Source organism: Bufo bufo, chromosome 4 (genome assembly GCF_905171765.1).
Source record: "Bufo bufo chromosome 4, aBufBuf1.1, whole genome shotgun sequence".
In the NCBI taxonomy this organism is placed as follows: domain Eukaryota; kingdom Metazoa; phylum Chordata; class Amphibia; order Anura; family Bufonidae; genus Bufo; species Bufo bufo.
In genome coordinates, this window is record NC_053392.1 from 223,849,484 (window position 1) to 223,868,772 (window position 19,289).

The window sequence follows — 19,289 nt, forward strand, 5'->3', positions numbered from 1 at the left end:
TATGGACCGGTTTATTTACACTGTGTCCTGTTTCAACCCCCCTGATGCACCCCTGGAGTAGAAACTCCCTAAAAGTGACCCCATTTTGGAAACTACGGGATAAGGCTACTTTCACACTAGCGTTCGGGGCTCCGCTTGTGAGCTCCGTTTGAAGGGTCTCACAAGCGGCCCCGAACGCATGCGTACTGCCCCAATGCATTCTGAGTGGATGCGGTTCCGCTCAGAATGCATCAGTCTGGCAGCGTTCAGCCTCCGCTCCGCTCAGCAAGCGGACACCCGAACGCGGAGGCAAACTGATCCGTCCAGACTTACAATGTAAGTCAATGGGGACGGATCCGTTTGAAGTTGACACAATATGGCTCAATTTTCAAACGGATCCGTCCCCATTGACTTTCAATGTAAAGTCTGGACGGATCCGTCTGAACAACTTTCACACTTAGAATTTTTTTTTAACTATAATGCAGACGGATCCGTTCTGAACGGATCCAAACGTCTGCATTATAGGAGCGGATCCGTCTGTGCAGACACCAGACGGACCCGCTCTGAACGCAAGTGTGAAAGTAGCCTAAGGTGGCGGTTTTGTTCGGACTAGTTTAGGGTACATATGATTTTTGGTTGCTCTATATTACATTTTTGTGAGGTACGGTTACCAAAAATTTAAAATCTGAAATTTCATCTCCATTTGCCATTAACTGTTGAGGAACACCTAAAGGGTTAATAAAGTTAGCAAAATCCGTTTTGAATACCTTGAGGGGTGTAGTTTCTTAGATGGGGTCACTTTTAGGGAGTTTCTACTCTAGGGTGCATCAGGGGGGCTTCAAAAGGGACATGGTGTCAATAAAAAAGGCCATCAAAATCGGCCTTCCAGAAACCATGTCGGTCCTTTCCTTTTGCCACAAATGTCAAAAGTATCGGGTAATAAATATTAAGTTTTGTTTGGTTGTTAACCCTTGCTTTGTTACCGGAAAAAACGGATTAAAATGGAAAAGTGCCAAAAATAGCTGTTTTGGCACCGTTTTAATTTTTTTTTTTACCGTGTTAATCTGGGGGGTTAGGTCATGGTTTCTTTTTATTGAGGAGATTCTTACAGACGCAGCGGTACCTAATAAGTCAACTTTTTTACAATTATTTAGGTTTTAGACTATATTATCCTTTTTGATACAAAAAAAGTTTTTTTGTATCTCTAAAGTCTAAGAGTCCTTTTTTTTTTAGCCGATTATCTTATGAAGGGGCTCATTTTTTGCAGGATGAGAGGACGGTTTTATTGGCACTATTTTGGGGGCTATATGACTTTTTGATCTCTTGTTATTAAACTTTTTATGTAAGGTGATAAAAAAAGTTCTTTTTTTGCACCTTTTTTTTTTTTTTCTTTGGACCGTGTTAATCTGGGGGGTTAGGTCATGGGGTATTTTTATAGAGGAGATTCTTGCGGACGCGGCTATATCTAATAAGTCTACTTTTTTACAATTATTTAGGTTTTAGACTATATTATCCTTTTTGATACAAAAAAAAGTTTTTTTGTATCTCTAAAGTCTAAGAGTCTTTTTTTTTTTTTAGCTGATTATCTTATGTAGGGGCTCATTTTTTGCGGGATGAGAGGACTGTTTTATTGGTACCATTGTGGGGGCTATATGACTTTTTGATTGCTTGCTATTAAAACTTTTGTTGCGTAAGGTAACAAAAAAAGTTCTTTTTTTGCACCGTTTTTTTTTTTTTTGGACCATGTTAATCTGGGGGGTTAGGTCATGGGGTATTTTTATAGAGGACATTATTACCGACGCGGCGATACCTAATTTGTATACTTTTTTTTTATTATTTTAGTTTTTACAAATTTTTTTGGTGTCTCAAGTCTGAGAACCATTTTTTTTATCCGATAGTCAGTGGCTAAATTGGGATATAAATTTAGTACTCCATGGAAGTGTGGTATTCCCTCAAGCAACCGTCAATGCAGAGGCCCAGATGATCGGGGCACGTGTCGCACTGAGTAGTGGTGTCCTTCCGTATTCCTGTCACGGGTGAAGTTTGCAGATAGCTGGAACTTATGAATAAACGAGCGACTGGCTTGATCCCAAACTAAGGAGCTTATAGGTGAGCCCTATAAAACCCTAAGAGTTCTCCCTGACTGCTATGCACATGCAAGGGTCTGGATGGTAGACGATTGCATGCCCACGTACCTAAGTCTGTGTGACACCTGAAAAGCCTATAATAGTGAGGGGACACGACCACCGGCTCCCTGCACTTAATACGGACGGAGTCAGGGTCACCTAGAATCAAACCAGCAAGGAAACACAATAAAGTAAAGGACTTATCTGAGCAAACAGCAGAAGCAGCCTCCAGCAGTCAACACTTCATCCAGGAAGTAGTATAAACCGCAAAGTGAGGCAGTATGGGAGGGAATATAAAGGAAGACGATTAGTCTAAATAAGTGACACCTGGCAGAAGGAAAGGAGATGAGAAAGTGAAACCAAAACTAAGAACATCATACAAGAGGTAGAGAAGAACGTCTGCCAGACCTTCTAACAGAACTGGCGGTGACAATCCCCCTCCTGCGACACACTCTGCACTTTTTTTGGGTTCGTCCCTTCTTTCTAGTATGGGGGACCACACCTGGAAAGTGTTGGCCAGGGACGATCCGGGCGCCTCCAGTTCCCGAGGTACTCCGGCCTGCTCTTTCCCGGTCCGAAAAGATCAGGGCCTTGAGGACTGCCTCATAGAACTGAAGGAATGTCCCTGTGTTGCCAGCGCCCCGGGACAGCACAAAAGAGTTGTACAATGTACAAGGCAACCTGCACCAAGTAGACTGCAACTTTTTTGTACCATGCCCGGGTTTTGCGCATGGTGTTATATGGCTTGAGGACTTGATCAGAGAGATCAACTCCTCCCATATACCGATTGTAGCCGACGATACAATCGGGCTTGAGGACCGTTGCCGCGGTACCTCGCACAGGGACAGGGGTGATGCCGTTACCATGAATTGTGGACAGTACAAGGACATCCCTCTTGTCCTTATATCTGACTAGCAACAGGTTTTCACTGGTAAGGGCACGGGTCTCACCCCTGGGGATAGGTACCTGGAGGGGGTGGGCAGGGAGGCCGCGTTGATTTTTCCGCACGGTCCCACAAGCAGACGTGGATCTGGCGGCGAGGGACTGGAACAAGGGGATACTAGTATAAAAGTTATCTACGTACAGGTGATAACCTTTATCTAGCAGTGGGTGCATAAGGTCCCACACAAGTTTCCCGCTAACACCCAGAGTGGGGGGATATTCTGGGGGTTGAATACGGGAATCTCGCCCCTCATACTCACGAAACTTGTAAGTATACCCTGAGGTACTCTCACAAAGTTTGTACAGCTTCACGCCATACCTCGCCCACTTTGAGGGAACATATTGGCGGAAAATGAGTCTCCCCTTGAACGCAATGAGAGACTCATCAACCGCGACCTCCCTTCCAGGTACATAGGCCTGTACAAATCTGGCCCCAAAGTGATCGATGACCGGCCGTATCTTATACAGACGGTCATAGGCAGGTTCACCTTGGGGAGGACATGCTGCATTATCTGAATAATGCAGGCATTTCCGGATGGCCTCAAACTGGGTACGTGTCATGGCCGTACTGTAAAGTGGGGTCTGGTAGAGGACGTCCCCACTCCAGTAATGCCTGACACTAGGTTTCTTGACTAGGCCCATGTGCAGCATGAGGCCCCAAAATCTCTTCATCTCGGCTGCACTGACCGGGGTCCAGCCACCGGGCCTAGCCAAAAAAGAGCCCGGGTGTTGAGCAACGAACTGTTGGGCGTACAGGTTCGTCTGCTCCACCATTAGATTTACCAGTTGGTCACTGAAAAAAAGACTAAAAAGTCATATTCAGTGAAGCCCACTGTGGAAATCTGGATTCCTGATTGGCCTGCAAAATCAGGAATCACAGGCTCAAATCGCTCTGGGGTACACCAGACAAGTTCACCGGCAGGGGGCTCCGGTGGATTTAACTGGTGGGCCGGAAAACTAGTACGAGCCCCAGAGCTGCTCGTACTAGGGTGGGCCACAGGGTCCCTAGCATGGCGGTCCCCTTGCTCCGCTCCGCTAGATGATGAGGTGGACGCGGATGACAACAGGAAAATGAGTTCATCCTCGTCCTAACTAGGACTCTCGGACTCAGAGGCAAGCTGGGCGTATGCCTCCTCGGCCGAGAATATCCGGCGGGCCATAGGGAGTGTGTGTCTGCGTGTGTGTGTGTGTGCGTGCGTGTAAATCTTTATTCAGTGTGCGTGTGTGTGGGGGCACGGGTGTTCACGTACTTATCCCTAAAATTAACAGAAAAAAAAAGACTAAAAAAAAGGGGAAAAATGTGAAAAAAAATTAATTAAAAAATTCAAAACCGCTCATCAACCGTCCGAAATTGATCAGCGGTGGGGTGTGCGATGCGCTAACAGTGGCCGGACGCTAAGAGTGCCGGCCACAGTCAGCGTACGAAAAAAATAAAAATAAATAATGCCTGCGCCCCAAAAAAGTTGTGGGGGGGGAGGGCAAGTGGCAGCACCCCTGGGGGGTCTAGGGTCACACAGCTTTTTTACCACTAACTTTCCCTGCCTAGCCCAACCTTTCCCTAGACTTTCCCTAATTACCTGCAGATAAGATGGGGGGGTGCTGGGGCACAGATCGGGTCCTGGGGGCAAGGATGGGTGCTGGGGCACAGATGGGGTGATGCTCCACACGTGCAGGCAGCGCTACTCTCTCCTCGGGCTCCGGACACAAAAGGAGGAGGAGAGGAGCGCTGCTATGATTTGAATCTTCTGCCGGCCCGCCCTCCTACCAATCAGAGGCGATCCTGAGAGGTGATGTCACCATCACCACTCAGGATCTAAGGATGGTGATTGGTGGGGTAAAATCACACCACCGATCACCATCCTGTTCCGGGTTATCGGGTCCTCAGAGACCAGAATAACCCGGAAACGCAGCAAACCGGCGGTTTGCTGCGATCGCCTACACGGGTGCCTGCTCAATGATTTGAGCAGGCACCGGGTTCCGATCACCGCCCGTCGCGCGGCGGTGATCAAAAATACACAGGGCGTACAGGTACGCTCTGTGTCCTTAAGTGCCAGGACATAAGGGCATACCTGTACGCCCTGTGTCCGGAAGAGGTTAAAGGGTTTTTCCAGGATTCTAATGTTGACGGCCTATTCTTAGGATAGGTCATCAATATCAGACTGTGGTGGTCCAAAGCTTGGCAACCTCCTAATTAGCTATTTCCTGCTGCTGCCATAATTGGTGATTTGAATGGATCTGGAAGCATAGCTCAGTTCAAAGTTTAGTGGCCATGCCAGTTTACAGCAGCTCAACTCCCATTCACTTCAGTATGAGCTGAGCTGCAGTAACCCAGCACAACCACTAAATTTTGAGTGGAGCTGTGCATCGTGCTCCCTTCAAAGTGCTTGTTCCAGCATCAGAAGAGAGCAGCTGATTAGTGGGGGCTGCTGAGTGTTCGACCACCACCAATTGGATATTGATTACTTATCCTGAGGATAGGTCATCAGTATTAAGAATGTGGAAAACCCTTTTAATCAAACATCACTATAAATCAGCACTTTATTAGGAATGTATGTAATTGGTAACTGGGTGGCTGGAGTCCTTGCATGAACCTGTGATCGGTATTGGACAAGGATCTAAAGCAATACCAAGACAATGTGAGACAAGAGATTTCCATCAAGGATGTTTGCATGGAGAAGCACATTAAGGACAACTAATGCTTATCACGTGCTACAAGTTGGCTGATCCCTGCTCTATTTTTATCTTGAAAGAATATGGATGTCTGTATTAAATGCAGCTGGAATCTCAGCCTGAGATACATGTGGCCTGCATTAGACATGTTTTCTTTTGCTATCCCTTCTCCTGGCTTGTCTGACATGATAGAGACAGCAAAACTTTAGTTTCTTGGACACAGCAAATGCTGTAGACCTGCAGATAAGGCACACACTGGCTGTAATTTGAGAGCAGTGTTCTTATTATATATTATTCATGTATCACTCCCTGAAATTGTTAAAGAATATGTTTGCCACACTCCCGATGAATCTTTATTATAAGCTGGATTAAATCCCCCCTTCATATTCATATTAAACCACATAATTCATGTAGCTGGAAAACAAGTCTACATAAAAATGTAGCCTTTTATTCCTAGCAGCTAGTGATGAGCGAAATATGGAAAAATTCTGATTTGGCTGCTTCACTGAATTAAAAAAGAAAAATTAATTGTGCCGCTCCCCGTCATTGCACCCCTCAGATCCCGCATTCATAGCTGATCATGGCATCTGACAGCAATAATACAGTGTAAAATAAAATAAAAATCAAATCAAATCATACTTGGCTCATCCATTTGATCGCAAAGATCCGGCTGGCACCATCTTGATTGAAGATCAAGATGACAATCTTCAATCAAGATGGGGATGGCCCGCTCTTCACGCTCAAATGGATGAGCTAAGTATGTGTTGTTGTTTTTTTACCGCCATTTAGGGAAAATCATTTCGCTACCACGAAACACAAGGAAATTCGGCATTCCGGCAAATTGAATTTTCTCTTAAATTTGGATCGAATTCCACTTTGTGGAGTTCGATTCGCTCAACACTAATAGTAACGATTTACATCACGCCCATCTTTTAACCTAGTATGAAGAATATGAACTTGAATGTAGTTCGTTGTTATAAGGAGATGAATCACATTTGCCAGCGCTAGCACTGCACTATGTAGCGCATGTATGTGTTATCTAACTAATTGGTTGGGGTCCAACTGCTGGGACCCCTACAATCTCGGGTCTTGCTCCCTCGTTCTGATGGAGCAGCAGGCAGAGTACTTGTCCTGCCAATCCATTCTCTATTGGACTGCTGAAGACAGTTGAGTGCAGCGCTTGGCTATTTCTCGCAATCCCATAGAGAATGAATGGAGCGGCAGGGCGTAAGCTCAGCCTGCCTCTTCATCAGAATGGAATCCCTGTTTTCGCGATTGATGGGAGCTCCTGCAGTCAGATCCCCACCGAATTTTTGGATAGGTGATAACTTAAAATATAAATTGAAAACTTATGAATGAATTGCTAGCATTTTAACCATTTAAATTACACCTTTATGTTTACCGTAAATATCATTATTTTATGTTACTTCTAAATCTCTTAAATATTTATTGGCACCTTTATGAACTTTTTGAATAAGGAAATTTAGCAAAACCATGTGAGTATTTGGTTTTATTGTTTAATAGACAGTAGAGGTAATTTGCAAAATGTGAATGCCAATTGCCAGGTGTACAAAAGTCTCAAAGTTTTGCACAAGCGGAATTATGCACAAAAGTGTATGTTTTTGAATTTCTACACCTCTTTTGCCACTTTCTTCAAAAACAGCTAGCAGAAGGGACAGAGCCACCTTGGGCTGACACATTTCATATAATTCATGCCAGAAAACTGTCAAATTATAACTGAAGACCCTAGCCAGTGTAAATTTCAGTTTCTGGGGCAGAGACATTATGGATGCAACAAATATATTAAGAGGCTCCATCAGTGGTGGTCGTGCTTGTACATTGTAGGAAAAAACACTAGCCTTTGTGTCCTCCCACAGTCCCTGGCCCCAAATAGGCCAGAGCTTATTCCTATAGTGTGCAAGCATAACCACTGCTGATGGACTGCAGGATGGTTGTAACCATGGAAACGAGCAGTGTATAATGTGGAAGGAAGCAATATGTATAATAACTACATTAGTAAGTGGTTTGTATTAATTTCCTCTACATAATAAATGCTATTTGCTGAACTGAGACAACCCCTTTAAGAACTACGGTATATCACACAAATTGGAAAACTTGCTTATTCTTAAATATGAATATGAAAGATTAAATGCAACATTCTTCCCTTTCTTTTCTAGATATAACAATGTGGAAAGGTCACCTTTTTGGAATTGTACTTTACCTTATGAGTCATCTGGTCTACAGCCAGTGCCCTAAAGAATGCAAATGCCTTCGAGATGGTCAAGTGGACTGTTTCGGAGCAGATATTTTTGAGATCCCACGTTCTATCCCTCAGAACATCAAAAACCTTCAGATAAGAAGCACTGAAGTCACTGAAATTGAAGATGGTGTCTTGGAAAACATGACATCTCTGTTAATTTTGAGAATTGAAAAAAATGAACTGTTATCTGTTATAGCCCCTAATGCATTCAACAACCTAATATCTCTGAGATACTTAAGTTTGGCCAGCAATAAACTACAAGAATTGCCTGGAAGTTTATTTAAAAACCTCGCCAAACTGGAAACTCTCATTATATCAAACAACCTGATTAGTCAGATTCACCCATCACTTTTTGCTCCACTAGTTAACGTGAAGGAGCTCAACTTATTGGGAAACAATCTTCGAGTCATACCAAGAGGAGCCTTTGATCAGATGAGTGGACTTTTAAAGCTGAATTTAGCTAAAAATAATCTTACACGTCTACACCTCAAAACTCTGGAAAAAGTCACTAAGCTTCAAACTTTGAGAGTGTATGAAAATCAGCTCAAAGATATCCCTGAAGGTTTACTGAAAACACTTACAAGTCTACAAGAAGTTGCACTGCAAAGTAATCAGATAAGTCAAATATCTGCTGATATGTTCTCCAACAACCTTAATTTACAGAAAATATACTTATCAAATAACATGATCACATCACTGCCCCAAGGATTATTTATGAATTTGCCAGAACTCTCTAAACTAACTTTATTTGAAAATTCCATTAAACACATTTCCACTGGGGTGTTTGGGCCAATGCCAAAACTGAAGGAACTCTGGTTATATGATAACTTCCTTGAAGAACTTGTGGATAATGCCTTCTCCAATCTAGCACAAATACAATTGCTAATTATATCCAGAAATAAAATCCAGTCCATCTCTGCAAATGCCTTCAATGGCTTAGATGAGCTCCTGGAGCTTTCACTGCATACCAATGCACTATCCACTCTAAATGAAGATGTTCTCCAGGGCATGCCCAAGTTGCAGAATATTTCTCTTCACAGCAATAAGATTGAACATCTTCCTGCAGGGATGTTTAGAAACTTGGACACGTTAATGACCATACAGTTGCAAAACAATTCTCTAGAGAACCTGCCAGAAGAATTTTTTGACACTCTAACACATGTAAAAGAAATAAGACTTTTCAATAACCCATGGAAATGTGATGCTCACGTTTTTCCCCTGAAGAACTGGATTACTCATAATCTGATAAAACTTGGAAACCAAGGCCAGCTTGTGTGCATCAATCCTCCCTTCGTAGGCATGCCCATAGCTGAGCTAGATGAAGAAGAACTATTATCTTTGGGATCTACAGTTGCACCAGAAGAGGACCAAACAATATCTATTTATGAAGAAAGTACTACTGTCCCTGTCCAAAGTTCTGAAGAGCCCAAACATGTTACCAGTACAACAATAGCAGAAACAAGAACAACAGGACAATCTGGCAACTCTGATGATGATGATATTTTGGACACCACAGAATCAGACATAATCACTAAAAATAAAGAACGTGGTGGAAGCAGGCTGGTTGGAGTTGTTGCGGCAATAATTGTTTTGTGTTGCGTAGCAATTGTTTGTACAGTTATTGCATGTGTACTATACCAGAGAAAGAAGAAGAACCATGTTGAACTCATGAGAATGAAACAGCAGAATGAAGCATGAAGGAAATTGTTCGTAATGTTTAATCACTGAGAAACATTCTATAGAAGCACTGTTTTAAGATTGCTTCAGTATATTAGACTTTATGGAAGGTACCTGATCCTTGACCCTTGGATCTTAAATCAGCCAACATTACCTATTTTTCACATGGTTTAGAAAATTTACTTTGCACCGAAGTACAAATAAATTCCACTTTAGGTTTGTCAAATATTCATTTCATATCAGTTTGGGTGAAACATCCATATAATATTTTTTCTCAAGCCGTAGATAAGGAAAGAAGAAGGGCTAACCTCATTCTCATCACAGCTTTTTTTCAAATAGAACATTTTAAGTACTTTTATACAACACCTCTAGAATTTTTTTGGGTGGGCAGGTGTGATTTTTTTTTTTTTTACTTTGGAGTTGTGGTGATCTTATTACATATTAATGTATAGTAGAAGGCTGACTGTATGAATGTATAAGCATTTCTTCAGTTTAATAAAACTTCCTAGAGGCATACCCTGTCTCTTATCAAGAATTAGAATCAGGTAAGGTATAATGGCAGAACATAACATTTGATACAGTGTCTATAATCATTACATATGCTTCTTTATGATCAATATTACACTAAGTGACAAGGCTATGACTATGGCTCTACTGCTGGTCCACACAATGCAGTGTTGGAACAGTTTTGATACAATTAACCATGCATGCTCCCAGAAATTAATTGGCGTTAAGAAAACAGCTAAGTGAACAAATACCTTAAAGGGGTTCTCTCACTTCAGCAAATGGCATTTATTATGTAGAGAAAGTTAATACAAGGTACTTACTAATGTATTGTTATTATCCATAATGCCTTGTTTGCTGTCTGGATTCATATTTCCATCACATTATACACAGCTCTTTTCCATGGTTACACCATCCTGTAATCTAGCAGAGGTGGCCGTGCTTGCACACTATAGGAAAAAGCACCAGCCCACGTGCTCTCCAACAGTCTCAGCCGCAAGGGAGGCCGACTCTATTTCATATAGTGTGCAAGCACGACCAGCACTGATGTATTGCAGGGTGCTCGTAACCATGGAAACGAGCAGTGTGTAATGTGATGAATAAAATGAATCCGGCCAGCAAAGGAGGCAATATGGACAATCACAATACATTAGTAAGTACCTTGTATTAACTTTCTCTACATGATAAATGCCACTTACTGAAGTGAGACAACCCCTTTAAAAGTCTGTAAGTGTCTCCTAATTGGTTCTTTCATGAGTGCATTACGATGCTTGCCCGTTGGCAGCACATTTCCCCATGTAAACAGAAGATGTGCTGTCAACATAATGTAAACTGTTTCTATCTGCCGGTGTGAAGTCTCTTGAAAGGGAGTCTGTCACCAGGAAATTCACTGTTAGACCAAAACTGGTGTAAAGGAAAACTGGCTTAGTTGCCTATAGCGTCCAATCAGATTCCATGTTTCACTTTTCACAGTTCCTTTTGAAAATAAAGGATGGAATCTGATTACTTGCTATGGGCATCTAAGCCAGTTCTACTTTACACCAGTTTTGATAAATCTCTCCCAATGTCTTGTAGGGTTACCTCAGCTGAATGTAATGATACTGTTCACTTTTTTGTTCTTTTAATCCACATGCAAATGAGCAGTTAAGTGTGCTGAGGGCATGCCCAAGCCACTCTGTCCACCCTTGCCCCCTCTGCTTCCTCTGCCATACCCTTCTCTCCTTCTTGATTGATATTGGCAGGTTCGTATTGTGCATAGTCATCTCACCTGGTCCTTTGAGTCCAAAGGAAAAGGGAAGGGCTGACAGAGGAGCAAGGGTGCACCCAGTGTCTTAGACCTACCCTCATTGCACTTAACTTCTCATTTGCATGTGGCTTTAAAGTAGTTTTTCTCAAGAATGACGCAACAGATCACTAAGTGAAATGTATCATTACATTCAGCTGTACTGACCCTACAAGGTATTGTGTCTTGTTTAAAAGTGAATTTCCTGGTGACAGAGCTTTAGTTGTCAACTTTTTTTGATCACTATAGACACGCTTTATAGCCCTGCATTGGGAGCAATCTGATAAAAATGAAAGCATCCAGTACTAGTACTATATGGTTCTATATTAATAGATTTTACTTTGCTGTGGTAGCCATTTTTGCAAAAGTAAAGGAACAGAATGTAAAGCCATATTTGTTGGCATTTATTAATCATCTTCTCAATAGCTAATGACTAAGTCTGTCAGTATGTTCAACAAATAACAAGGTGACTGGTTTTCTGCTAGTTGCGTAGAATATTATACAAAATCACAGGCTCACAGCCAATATGGCTGCCTTCCTGTTGTCACTAGAGGCGAGAAACAAATTTTATAAAAAATTCCAGTATGAATTGATCCATATGCATTTTGGGGTAAGAGAGAGAGACTCACACACACACACACACACACACACACAAAAAAGAGAGACTAGAGAAAAGAAAAATAGATGGGGTCATTTATGAACAGATATACGCAACTTTTGTGGCATATATATGGCGCACGCCGGCAGGCCCGTCTCATTCATCACCCGTCTCATTTAGGCGTAGAAAATGGGCTAAATGTAAGACAGCAAGGAAGCTGTCTTATATTTCGAAATGCCGGTGGATACGCCAAAGTTATGTAGAGACCGACGCTTTTTTATAACTCTGGCAGATCCACCCCCAGCGCAGCGGCTTATTAAGACCGGGGGTCTAAAACCCTGGTCTTAATAAATGTGACCCAGAATTCCTAGAAGACTTTAGCATCTCATACACAAATTTGCAGGCCAATTCCAGCACTTTCGATTCGAGTATAATTGATTTGGCCCCGAATTGAACAGGTTGACCAATTTGGCTGAATTAAAGCCAAGTCAAATTTTCAGCAATTTGCTCATCTCTAGTTGTCACTTTTGCAAAAATAGTTGCCACAACCACAAAAAAAAATAAAAAAATGCGCTGACTTCTGATTTTCTTTATATATGGCCATTTTAGTGTTTTTGGATGCAATGTTATGTAAATGATATCACAAGATCAGTTTATTTGCAGTGTAAAGTATGTTAATTGTTTATAAGGCTGGTAGTGTGTTAGACTCTTGGTTGTTGCTTAAAATGAGAAAAAAAAAATCTATTGAATTCATAATTTTTCAGCTGTTTTCTGGTACTAAAGTTAGTATATAAAACACATTTAAATCTTTAGAAAGAAATATAGACATGTTAAGTTAATGTTTTGATGGCTAACCTCCGGCACTCCAGCTGTGGTGAAACTACGACTCCCAGTATGCTCCATTTATTTCTGTGGAGTTCTGAGAACTGCCAAGCAAGTGGGTATCTTGGGAGTTGTAGTTTTAACACAGCTGGAGTGCCGGAGATTAACCATCACAAATATAGAATATTCAATAAAGGGAACCTGTCAACAGAAGGCTTCTCAAGGAGATATATATGTTAAAGGCATCCCTTCTTCTGTCTCATTCAGTAGCTATATAACTATTGAGAGAGATCTATTTTTTTTAAATACATTTACACAAGAAAAAAACCTCCCAGGCTGTGAGCTGTGCGCTGCGATTGGCCAGCGCTGCAGCCTAGGAGAAGGAGACGCCCACAGGATAAGGGAAGACACTGCCTACTATAACTTACAGAGCGAAGGTACCGGAGGGCATAACGGGAGAACCAAGCGGCGCCCGGGGATAATAGTAAGTGCAGTGAGATCCCCGGGCGCCGCTCTACATGGCAGCATACTTAGTTCACATCGTTTTTACAAGTGAAAGGTCCTCTTTAAGGTAATACCGGCAATATGCTGCTGACAGGTTCCCTTTAATTTAATTAGTTTTTTAAATTTTTCTCACATCAGCATAAACCATTTTCATAATTTTGTACATTTGCAGTTGATTGCAGCAAAAATGAAAAGAAAGTATTTTGTCATCTCCTTTATGGTCCAACATATACCCCAACATATGAAGTCTATACTCACTGCAAGATTAAAGTAATTGAATTAGGCCATGCAATATACAAAGTCAGAAAAAGTGAAAAACTTTAACAATCCTCCCATTTTTCCTCCTATGTTTAGATGCAGCAGTGGGAAATTGTATGACATGATGGTTGAGCATTTGGTAACAACTGGGCTTTAAGCATGTTGTGCCAATGCTGCACACAGTTTCTCCCTATTATTTCGGGATCTTAGTGGTCAGGCCAATACATGATAAATGTTAATTGTGGAAATACATTTTAAAGGCACTCACCAAGACCCAGGGTATCAAAAAATCAATGTGTTCCCATTTGATGGGATAAATGAATGGTGCTGTTTATGCAGTTAATATTTTTTTTCTTTTTTAAAAAGACTCAGAATGGGGTAAAATGGTAGAATAATGCATACCTGCCTTACCATTCCCCTGTCGCTCCCATGCCGGTACTTAACAATCCTCTGTTGTTCTCTATTTCTTGTGAGTAACAGAACACCAGTGGTTGAGTCATCAGTTCTGTACTAGAATTTTTATGTGATACCCTCTTGGCACATCCATTTGTAAAATATTGCAAATAAATGTTTCTGTACAGAAAAACCTACACTCACCTAAAGAATTATTAGGAACACCATACTAATATGGTGTTGGACCGCCTTTTGCCTTCAGAACTGCCTTAATTCTACGTGGCATTGATTCAACAAGGTGCTGATAGCATTCTTTAGAAATGTTGGCCCATATTGATAGGATAGCATCTTGCAGTTGATGGAGATTTGAGGGATGCACATCCAGGGCAAGAAGCTCCCGTTCCACCACATCCCAAAGATGCTCTATTGGGTTGAGATCTGGTGACTGTGGGGGCCATTTTAGTACAGTGAACTCATTGTCATGATCAAGAAACCAATTTGAAATGATTCGAGCTTTGTGACATGGTGCATTATCCTGCTGGAAGTAGCCATCAGAGGATGGATACATGTTCTCATTCTGTTTACGCCAAATTCAGACTCTACCATTTGAATGTCTCAACAGAAATCGAGACTCATCAGACCAGGCAACATTTTTCCAGTCTTCAACAGTCCAATTTTGGTGAGCTCGTGCAAATTGTAGCCTCTTTTTCCTATTTGTAGTGGAGATGAGTGGTACCCGGTGGGGTCTTCTGCTGTTGTAGCCCATCCGCCTCAAGGTTGTGCGTTGTGGCTTCACAAATGCTTTGCTGCATACCTCGGTTGTAACGAGTGGTTATTTCAGTCAACGTTGCTCTTTTATCAGCTTGAATCAGTTGGCCCATTCTCCTCTGACCTCTAGCATCCACAAGGCATTTTTGCCCACAGGACTGCCGCATACTGGATGTTTTTCCCTTTTCACACCATTCTTTGTAAACCCTAGAAATGGTTGTGCGTGAAAATCCCAGTAACTTAGCAGATTGTGAAATACTCAGACCGGCCCGTCTGGCACCAACAACCATGCCACGCTCAAAATTGCTTAAATCACCTTTCTTTCCCATTTTGACATTCAGTTTGGAGTTCAGGAGATTGTCTTGACCAGGACAACACCCCTAAATGCATTGAAGCAACTGCCATGTGATTGGTTGACTAGATAATTGCATTAATGAGAAATAGAACAGGTGTTCCTAATAATTCTTTAGGTGAGTGTATTTCCAAAGTCTAAATATTGTATGGTGGCATTTATGATTTATGTGATTGTTATTAAACATTTATTTCAGTTTTGTAATAAAATTCCAATTTTGTATTACTGTGTTGCTCTTAATTACTCCATGGAAAGTATATAAATTATATTCATTCCTAATTTTGATTTAGACGTCTCTAAAACATGCTAAAACAGTAAGTGTAATGCTGATGCATCTTTTCTTAGAAATGTGTGCTAGTCCATTCTTCTTTTATCCCGCCTGGAAATGTATGACTGGACAACTGGGTGCTACCATTCAACTTATCATTGAAGTGGATCCCCACACAGTCTAACACTGTCCAGTTAATGCTGACAGGTCCAGAGTTTGTAGGGACACACTTTATTGACTAGAGCAGTGATGGAAAACCTTTTACAGACCAAGTGCCCAAACTTTAACCACTAAACAAAGCCACTTTATCGCCAAGTGCCAACCCAGCAAATTAACCTGAATACCAATATAGTATACAGTATCTTCCATGTACTTTATAATTTAGCTACAATAGCCTGCCGACATTCAACACGCTGCCTGTGCTCTTCATAGTGTGCCCTCCAACGATAAATGGCAGGAAAAGTCTAAAGCATATTGGTACACCTCAGACTTTTTCCAGGGTGCGGATGCCCACATAGAGGGCTCTGAGTGCCTCCTCTGGCACCCGTGCCATAAGTTTGACACCACTGGACTAGGAAAAGTAACAATTAGTTGTCAATGTAATCATATATTTACAGGAGGAATAATAGAGAAATGGTACAATAGTTCTGCGAACAGATGATCCAGCATTGTGGAGAATACAAGTTGTTTTTTCTACCAAAACAGCTGATAAGCTCCCTTTTTTCCTAAGGCTAGTTCAAAAGTCTGACCAGATATAGAGTTAAAATGGGCAAGAAGTTTAACAGACTTTACTTTTTATAATGCTTTTGTGCAAGAAAGAACAAATATATAAATCTTTCATTTAGAAAATTGGCATTCTATGCCATCAGTGTGTGATCAATAGGGATTCAAGAGTTGGGATGGCATATCCTAGGTATAATCCATCAATTCTAAATATGAGAAATCCCTGAAAATAAGTTGTCCTATCATGACAACTCAAGTCCATATGTACTATGTAAGGACAAGTCCTGCTCCGGCAGACCTGAACCTTCCATGTATTACATGGCTGGACACTCAAAAGAATGACCAGCAAGTTACGCCAAATTATTCTATGCTGCAAGGAAAACAAATGGCCAGATGAAGCTTCCCTGGGCAATATCTGATTGCCGGAGGTTAGAAAACTTGATCAACTTGTTGGAAAATGACATATTTATTAATTATAAATAAAGTATAAAGTCATTACTTGGATCAATACATACACCAAATATACACTTACTTATGATGTTTGTCAAACAGTGTAAGAAAAAAAAAAACTGGAATCATGAAACAATTCAAGGCCTCTTTCACATGAGCGAGTTTTCCGCGCAGGTGCAATGCGTGACATGAACGCATAGCACCGGCACTGAATCCTGACCCATTAAAGGGGTTCTGCACTTTGTTTTAACTGATGATCTATCCTCTGGATAGATCATCAGCTTCTGATCGGCGGGGGTCCGACACCCGGGACCCCCGCCGATCAGCTGTTTGAGAAGGTAGCGGCGCTCCAGCACCGCCGCGGCCTTCTCACTGTTTACCGCCGGCCCACTGACGTCACGACTAGTATCAACTAGCGTGGGCGGGGCTAAGCTCCATTCAAGTGAAAAGAGCTTAGCCCCGCCCACGCTAGTTGATACTAGTCGTGACGTCAGTGGGCCGGCGGTAAACAGTGAGAAGGCCGCGGCGCTGCTGCAGCGCCGCTGCCTTCTCAAACAGCTGATCAGCGGGAGTCCCAGGTGTCGGACGCCCGCCGATCAGAAGCTGATGATCTATCCAGAGGATAGATCATCAGTTAAATGAAAGGGCAGAACCCCTTTAATTTCAGTAGGTCTGTGTACTTGAGTGTTTTTTTCCATGCATCAGTTCTGCGTTGCATGAAAAACGCAGCATGTTCTATATTCTGCGTTTTTCAAGCAGCCCTGGCCCCATAGAAGTGAATGGGGCTCAGTGAAAAACGCATTGCATCCGTGAGCAAGTCCGGATGAAATGCGTTTTTCACTGATGATTGCTAAGAGATGTTGTTTGTAAACCTTCAGTTTTTTATCACGCGATCAAAACGCATTGCACCTGCGCTGAAAAAACTGAACCACTGAATGCAATCACAGACAAAACTGACTAAATTAGCTTGCAAAATGGTGCGAGTTTCACTGAACGCATCCAGACCTAATCCGTCACGCTCGTGTGAAAGAGGCCTTACAGTATACCTCGTTTTTTTTTAGCAATTCTTACAAATCTTCTCCCATAACATATTTATGCCCCTTTTTATTACTACTCTATGGAGCAAGTAAGTTAGACTACTTTCATAACTCCTATAGACTTGAATGGAGAATGTCTTGATTCGTTGACTGCTTCAAGAGAAAGGTTGGAGTTGAAGGAACCTCCAGACTCCTTTATGAAAGGTGGTCTTTCATCTGAACTTGCCCTGTCCTATGACTTACTAGGATGGAAGATCCCTTCAGTCATACACCATACCTACCTACTTACCACTCCCGCACCCAAAATTAACACACAGAGATAAATTCTTGGAGAAAAGCCTTCACGGCCCGATTTATTAAAAACAGTACATTATTCACCAACTTTTTCATGATAATAATAATGAACACATAACATATCAAAATGTAATAACATTCCGAACCTAGTAATAAGATCCTAGAAGGCAACCAGGCAAGCTATGTTCTTCACTCTTCACCTCCACTCGTCATGCCACCTTACCCTTGGCCGCGGTCACTGACCCAAGGGCAACAAATCCTCCAAATTATAGTTCCATCTACCCCTGTGGGCCCCTTTTGCCCAAACAGGAGCCCCATCCACCAGCTTACCGAACCTCATGAGATGCACGCTCCAACTTGTCATGCACCTATTAAAACCTTGCATTGCCACGACCCTCCATTAACATGCCACAAACGACCAGAGGTGACACCTCACCTATGGGCGTCCTGACACACCCTAAGGGCCGTCTCCAAGCCCTCTTGAAGCCCCAACGCCCATAAGTCCGTTCCCACACCGTTAAGATGTACCCCGTCATCCCTCAGGAACTGTGTCGAGGCAGCCTCCAATTCCCTATGGCGTACCACAATTCCGCCGTAATGCCGCACAAAAAGCCCAACTTTGCCTGCGCCTTATTAATCCGTTCCACAGATCTCAAAAAACGCCAAGCTCTCCGAGCAACCACCTCAGACCACACAACCAGCAACCCTGGAAAATCACACCATAACCCTAACAGGTCCAGTTTAATGTCCCTAATTACCTCTCTAGAACTGCGAACCCCTAAATCGTTCCCACCATTTCACCCTTCTCCATAAAAGCCCACGCAAACCAATCCACCGCACTTGTAACTCGTCGGGTTGGAAACCCACTTGCCTTCCGTTCCTCCTCACGTCCACACGCAAAGCTCCCCAATGTACGTAGGAATGTCCAAGAATCCACGCCAAGCACGGTGATGACCCTACAAACAAACACAATTATACTTGCCGACTGAGTAACACCAAAACGAGAACCTCATAACATCGCTCCTAAACACAGCATTTACAACATATGAGGACGAATATACGAGCAATAGCACACTGATTCCCAACGACCAATCCGCTTGATAGCATCCTCACTCAAACCCCATCTAGCTGCCTCAGTCACAGCGCCAATCCTAAAAGAATGAGACGCAAACTCTTGTGCCGGGAAACCCGCTGCAGCTAGGCATTTCCTAAAAACCGCCACAAATTGAAATTGAGACAAAGCCGACCCGTCCTGATGTACCAACAATGAACCCGGAACATCAGGTCGAACCCTCAAAAATTCTTGCACACACCTAATGGGGACACAAGACCGACCCATGCAATGCGCGTAACACAATACACGCCCCCTTGCCCTCCCTGTC

At 42.4% G+C, this 19,289-nt stretch overlaps 1 protein-coding gene across 1 annotated transcript in view; it reads left to right on the plus strand.

Moving 5' to 3' along the window:
* Positions 1–12,076, plus strand: part of LOC120997956 (leucine-rich repeat-containing protein 15-like) — a 29,378-nt gene extending 17,302 nt beyond the window's left edge. Inside the window, exon 2 of the mRNA XM_040428334.1 lies at positions 7,895–12,076. Coding sequence (XP_040284268.1) covers positions 7,903–9,675 — 1,773 coding nt within the window. The 5' untranslated portion in view covers positions 7,895–7,902 and the 3' untranslated portion in view covers positions 9,676–12,076. The remainder of the gene's footprint in view (positions 1–7,894) is intronic.
* The last annotated feature ends 7,213 nt before the right edge of the window (positions 12,077–19,289 follow it).